This window comes from Nematostella vectensis, chromosome 4 (assembly GCF_932526225.1).
Source record: "Nematostella vectensis chromosome 4, jaNemVect1.1, whole genome shotgun sequence".
Taxonomy (NCBI): domain Eukaryota; kingdom Metazoa; phylum Cnidaria; class Anthozoa; order Actiniaria; family Edwardsiidae; genus Nematostella; species Nematostella vectensis.
The window spans coordinates 10,658,388-10,665,391 of NC_064037.1; the positions used below are offsets into that span (position 1 = coordinate 10,658,388).

General features: G+C 42.2%; 1 protein-coding gene across 1 annotated transcript; it reads left to right on the forward strand.

Moving 5' to 3' along the window:
• The first annotated feature begins 45 nt into the window (after positions 1 to 45).
• Positions 46 to 6,365, forward strand: LOC116618971 (ELKS/Rab6-interacting/CAST family member 1). The gene is made up of 6 exons (XM_032383228.2): positions 46 to 1,335; positions 1,788 to 2,087; positions 2,512 to 2,627; positions 4,563 to 4,668; positions 5,282 to 5,413; positions 5,557 to 6,365. Exons 1-6 carry the CDS (start codon positions 967 to 969, stop codon positions 5,605 to 5,607), a joined length of 1,074 nt encoding a protein of 357 aa, XP_032239119.1. The 5' UTR covers positions 46 to 966; the 3' UTR covers positions 5,608 to 6,365.
• Positions 6,366 to 7,004: the final 639 nt, after the last annotated feature.

The following is a 7,004-nucleotide window of genomic DNA, read 5'->3' on the forward strand; positions in this document are numbered from 1 at the left end:
CAAAGTTCACTTGAAGAGAAAAAAAGACAAATAATCTCGACCGAAGCTCGTCAAATTTGAGTTACAATTGATTCAAATCTATTTTGTTAGTAACATTTTCAATTTTTACAAAAAAACACACGGAAAAAGCATAGATTTTAGGGTTTAGAAGCTAAAGATATTATTTCGCCTTATGCGCGACGCGAAAAGCGAGAAGTTATTAGAAGGGACCGGTATTTTGGAAACTAGAGCCAGCTCCTTTCGATTTCAAGGAACGCCTGTCATTGATTTTTCGCGAAGTGAAATTTCCATATTCTCTGTTTATCGATTTCTCGTCGACAGGGTTACTTCACAGTTATCAGAGGGAATTTCCTTGTGACGAGAGGAGTCAGGGTTTGATGTGACAAAGTAGAAATCGCCACGGGAGTTATTTGAATGACATTTGAATGAGATCGATTGTTCTATCTCCGGACGTAGCGCCAAGAGTGCTTTGAGGCCGTTGCCATGGGATTTTGTAAAATGATAAAGGACTTGCTCATTAGATGCTCATTAGCTTGAGGCTGTGGTTATCAATTTATATAATAAATTTAAAACGATTTGCGGATTCCAAGACTCAAAGGGAAAATACCTGGTATTGATGGGAGTTTGGCTCGACAAAGATTTGATTTCGCGTGCCGGTAATGATGGACGTCAGGTTGTTGTTTAGAAGTCTATTCATTGCTTGAAAAGTAGTAAAATTGCAATCTATATCTGATCATAACTCCGCCATTACGAGAGAGTCAATTTAATTCGTTGGTATATATATATGGTCTTGGAGTATCGATATGAGCCAGGACTAAACAAGGTCAAGACAAATTTTACGCTTGTTGCATTTACAAATCACTGCATCGAGCTTGCTGAAAACTCAAGTGGGAGTTATCTACATCAATTAGGAATCAATACTGGAGGTTATAGCTGGGTTGTTATCTGAAGATTTGGCTTAGTTAAATGTCCCGTATAAGAACAGACCTCCGGGCCACTGTGCCGAGGAGACACTCGCCAACTAAGTTCCCTCCAGTAAAAACAGGATGGGGAAGATCGCCCAGCAGTACCTCAATGGGACACGAACATGAATGGGCCACTGATATGGTCATTGGATTGCAAATGAAAGCTGGCTCCCCTCCTAAAGAAACTCGACAAACAATCAGTCCTGCACCAAGAGAAGAAGTCACAACAATGAAGCCCGCAAAAAGAACTTCTGTACCAAATACTATCAATGTACAGCAAATAGAAACCTTGAAACAAGAGGTGCATAATCTAAAACAGCAGCACCAAGGCTATCTAGACCGCATTGCTCAACTTGAAAAGGAGATAGAGGTACAAAGGGTTTACATATAGGGGTACATAAGGGGGGGGGGGGGGGGGGGGTCTTCAGCTTAATACAATATGCTGGACCCCAAAATGCTGGACCCCTTGTCATACTGATATACTACTACCCTCTCGGAGAAGAAATGGTGAACTTGCCCACATCAAATCCTGAGTGCAGGCCTGGGAGGGGGGGGGGGTATATAGATATCATAAGCCTTAGATACATCAACACATTAGCCCTAGAATACCACAACACAGCCCTAGAAAAAAAATAGATACGTTAATTATTTATACTGCCTATTCATTGGGTTGAGGTTAAGATTAAAGTGGTTAAGATTGAATTACTGTAATTTCCCCCGGGATTGGATGAGAAAATATGTTTTTTTCAATCCCAGCCTCATGGCTTCTACCGCTTGCTTATTTGTTTTTTATTTTTTCTTCTTTAATTCTATTTTGAACAGAAATTAAAAACAAAGAATGCAGCACAGCACAAGACAATAGAAAACTACAAGACTGAAGTAAAAATAAAAAACACCAAAATTTCAGAACTTGAAGAACAAATTAAAAACTTTCAACAGCAGAAATTGAAGTCTCAGAGTCACGAGTCAGACAATGCTAAAGAAATTGAAAGACTAAAAGCTGCTCTTGAAGCAAAGAACAAACAAATGTATGATTTAGAAGAAATTGTTAGGTCCTCAGCAGAGAAAATGGAACAAATGAAGAAAGAGTTTGAAGATGAAAAACAGAGGATGCAAAAAGAGGTAACCCTAGTGGGAGTGTAGTACTCCATACCTGTCAACTCTCCCGCATTAGGATTTTGGACCCGCTCTCCTGCATTAAGCACCAAATCTCCTGCTTTTTAGCAATTTAGCAAAACATTATATAGATATTCATCGTTTTGCCTATTTTAAAACAATAATTCCCTTCTATAGCTTTATTTATCTAGCCCCTCTTGAGATCTATAAGTGGATTTGTTCGCGAGAGCTTTCTATACGCAAATCCCTGCAAGTTATTCCCACCCCTCCCCCAAAAAAATAAATATACCCCCCCTCCCCCCAAAAAAAATAATAATTCCCAAGCCTTGAGATTTTCAGAGGTTGACAGGCTGGTACTCTGGGTTTCAGTTGAGAACCCAAGAGGATCTAGATTGTTCTATTAACTAAGCCTTTGTTTACTGTATATTAGTTTGAAAAAAATCTAGAAGAGTCAGCTGCCAACTTCAAAATAGAGATAGCTGAAAAAGATGAGAAATTGAATGTGCTCAAAATGCGCATGGCTGACGCACTTAAAGATAACTCCAGGTGAGGATGAAGAGTAGATCTAATATATCGAAATATAGGGATGCACTATTAAAGGTGGTGGTAATATTTTTAGGGCTTGATATATGTTTTAGCCATAAGTGTTGTGAAGGATTTTTTTTGTAATAAACCAAAATTTGGTATTCTTGCCTGCCAAAGTTTCGTCTTTGTTAAAGGGCAGCGTCATGGCACTGCGCATGTCTGGAGTCAGTTCTTGTTGTACTCTTTAATTGTCTACAAACAGTTGAACTTTAAGCTGTCAATGCCTTGTTTAAATAATATGCAATATTTTATTGAAAAATATGTTTATTGACAGTTTGTGGTCATTCCCTTTGAATTTAAGTCTCCCACATGTACCAAAGGCTCATCAGTCAATATTAGAATTTGACTGAAATTCATTGTGTCTTGGCCGGAAAGCTATTGCAAAGCTCTTACCACGACACTGCCCCTTTAATACCTTCTCAGGGCAGCAATTTGGGTATGTGCTTTAGAGATTTGAATGATTTTTTTGTGCAGATTGGGGGGGGATGATAGAGTAGTCCTCAGGGGGAGGATTGAGGCCTGTATGGTGTGGGAGTTGTTAAGGAGGCTAGAGGCCTGGATGGTGTGGAAGTTGTTGAAGGAGGGTAGAGGCCTGGATGGTGTGGAAGTTGTTGAAGGAGTGAAGAGGCCTGGATGGCGTGGAAGTTGTTGAAGGAGACTAGAGGCCTGGATGGTGTGGAAGTTGTTGAAGGAGGGTTGGGGCCTTGATGGTGTGGAAGTTGTTGAAGGAGGCTAGAGGCCTGGATGGTGTGGAAGTTGTTAAAGGAGGCTAGAGGCCTGGATGGTGTGGAAGTTGTTGAAGTAGGGTAGAGGCCTGGATGGTGTGGAAGTTGTTGAAGGAGGCTAGAGGCCTGGATGGTGTGGAAGTTGTTGAAGGAGGCTAGAGGCTTGGATGGTGTGGAAGTTGTTGAAGTAGGGTAGAGGCCTGGTTGGTGTGAAATTTGTTGAAGGAGGGTAGAGGCCTGGATGGCGTGGAAGTTGTTGAAGGAGGCTAGAGGCCTGGATGGTGTGGAAGTTGTTGAAGGAGGGTTGAGGCCTGGATGGTGTGGAAGTTGTTGAAGTAGGGTAGAGGCCTGGATGGTGTGGAAGTTGTTGAAGGAGGCTAGAGGCCTGGATGGTGTGGAAGTTGTTGAAGGAGGCTAGAGGCTTGGATGGTGTGGAAGTTGTTGAAGTAGGGTAGAGGCCTGGTTGGTGTGAAATTTGTTGAAGGAGGGTAGAGGCCTGGATGGTGTGGAAGTTGTTGAAGTAGGGTAGAGGCCTGGATGGTGTGGAAGTTGTTGAAGTAGGGTAGAGGCCTGGATGGTGTGGAAGTTGTTGAAGGAGGCTAGAGGCCTGGATGGCGTGGAAGTTGTTGAAGGAGGCTAGAGGCCTGGATGGCGTGGAAGTTGTTGAAGGAGGCTAGAGGCCTGGATGGCGTGGAAGTTGTTGAAGGAGGCTAGAGGCCTGGATGGTGTGGAAGTTGTTGAAGGAGGGTTGAGGCCTTGATGGTGTGGAAGTTGTTGAAGTAGGGTAGAGGCCTGGATGGTGTGGAAGTTGTTAAAGGAGTGAAGAGGCCTTGATGGTGTGGAAGTTGTTGAAGGAGGCTAGAGGCCTGGACGGTGTGGAAGTTGTTGAAGGAGGGTTGAGGCCTTGATGGTGTGGAAGTTGTTGAAGGAGGCTAGAGGCCTGGATGGTGTGGAAGTTGTTGAAGGAGGGTTGAGGCCTTGATGGTGTGGAAGTTGTTGAAGGAGGCTAGAGGCCTGGATGGTGTGGAAGTTGTTAAAGGAGGCTAGAGGCCTGGATGGTGTGAAAGTTGTTGAAGGAGGGTAGAGGCTTGGCTCTCTTTACAATAAAACCAAAAATTCACAGTATAATGAAATGTAACCAATTGATCATCAGCTGGTTTGTTAATTTAAGGGAGAGACAACACCAACTGGAGGAATTGACTCGTGAGCTGAAGCGAGTTACTGAAGAAACTGATGTTTTGCGCTCAAAAATACATGCTGCAAAACCTACTCAACAGGTAAGGCGTGCGATTAAGTACATTAATCCAACTAGACATCTATCTTTCTGCATATTTAGATCCATTTCCATGTTTAGTGTTTTTGGGTGGCAGTTAAAATCCGTCTCACAAGTGGGATCATTAATCGTCGAACAAAGAACATCAGACTCATAGCCTCGCTTTAATACAAAGAGACGACGCATGCACATTCACCCAATGAAAAAAAAAACAGACAGACAGAAAACACATTGAATGCATATATTCATTAATATATACCCCTCAGACTGATGCCTGAGTATCTTGATATCATTGTGTTTATTTTGCATTTATGAATGCTTGGGCTTGTATGGCCGGCCGGTACAGGCCGGTTAAGGGGTCAATGGGTTAAATCTTTTATGCGCACAAGCGACGGTAGCAATAGAGCAATTTTAGCAATGACAACGGCAACGCGAACGGAAATTGCAGAAAATAAAATGCTCTCTGTCTGGTACGGCCGTTTTTCTCAATATGAACGCATTTTGGGGTCACGTTCTTCCCGCCGTAGCCGTCGTAATTGCTTACGTTGCCTCATGTTATCTGGGTCTTTGTTATACTACCACTAGTACAAGTAAATCAACAATCTTCTCTCTCGCAGACTTACTGTCAGAACTGTCCTGAGCTCGAGAAGCAAATACAGGCGAAGATACTACAAATAAGGGATAAGGACGTAGCTCTTGTTGAGCTGCAGCGGTTGTGTAATAAGATGGAGAAACAACTCGTACAACAGGTATAGCCCGTGTTGGCAAAATCAGCCGGTGTTTTTTTTTTCCTGACACACGCTTTTCGTAGAAAACATATAAGCGTTGAAATATGATCCTTAGCCTTGTCCAGAGCCTGTCTTTGATTTGTATGTCTGCGGGGTTTTTTCAGGATGAGCTTCTTCGTCAATGGGCAAGAAGCAAAGGAAAGGATATAAGATAGACGAGGTATTCCATCAATATTCTTTATACGACAGCAGGCGATGAGGAGTGAAGGGAAGGAAATGAAATAGACTCTGACGTCTGAAATACAGTGCAATCCGACTTATTCAGTGGTCAAGAATAGGTAAAGGAAAATATATGAAAAAACGTTTAAAGTGCTGTAGAACCTCGCTCTCATCAGTTACCAAGGAGCAAATGGAAGAATATAAGATAAACTTTGACGTCTAAAAAAGGACTTTTTATTTTACATGGTAAACGTCGTACCATGTGTTCATGCTCGAGGGTGCAGCGCTTTTTGTGACCTTTGGGAGCTCTCGCAAAGTACGCTGGATATTCGAGCATGACCTTGCGTCACGTTTTCATTTATTCACCTGCTTATAACCCAAACAAACGCAGTATTTTTATTAAGTATGATGCTATGCTGGTCATGGTACATGAAATGCATGGTTCGACAGTTCAGGATGTGTTGAAATAGGTGTATTTGCCGAGCATAAAGGGCTATAAGTGAGATAATCATCTCATTTAATGATCATTTAGCCAATATGTGTTTTTTGGTGTGTTTTGCGCCGTTAGCTGGCAGAAGGGCTATAAAATGCACATAACATTACCAACTAGTTTTTTTCCCCAATGGTTATTTGGCAATATGTCCGGATTTAGTTTTTGACGTTTGTATGTCACAAATAACATTATAGTTGGCCCGAAACTTAGCATATCTCTGTATACTCGATTTTTACTATACATCCTTCTAATTTATAGTCATCCGTTGTTGTTTGTCCCTTTTTCCAAATATCATCATCTAGAAGGCTGGACCTCCAGCTTATTATTTCTATATCCTATATCTTTCTTTCAATTCTCTGTTTGAAATATTCGTTAAATTGCTTCATTCCATTTTTGTGAGGCGGGGGGGGGGGGGAGGGGGGGGGCGCTTTGCGCCTCCCAACAGAACCCATAGCCATTTTTAAAAAAAAGTGTATTGTTTCTATTGCTAGGAAAGGCCTGTCCCTTAGCCAGGCACAGCTTAGGGGTATTCAACGGCTCTTCCGATTCTGCTACCTCTAAGGTTTAAAAATTCGTTCTACCACACCCAATTTGCTAGCTCTTAGGGGTAATTTTTTTTCTATTGACCAAACCAAGAGTACTATCCCTTAGGGTTAAAAAAAAAGAAGACTTTTTCCCCTATGAGAAGGAAAAAAGAGAGAGAGAGAGAGAGAGAGAGAGAGAGAGAGAGAGAGAGAGAGAGAGAGAGAGAGAGAGAGAGAGAGAGAGAGAGAGAGAGAGAGAGAGAGAGAGAGAGAGAGAGAGAGAGAGAGAGAGAGAGAGAGAGAGAGAGAGAGAGAGAGAGAGAGAGGTCCGTCCCTCACCCAGACACAACTGCAGCTAAAGAATGAATTCATTCCG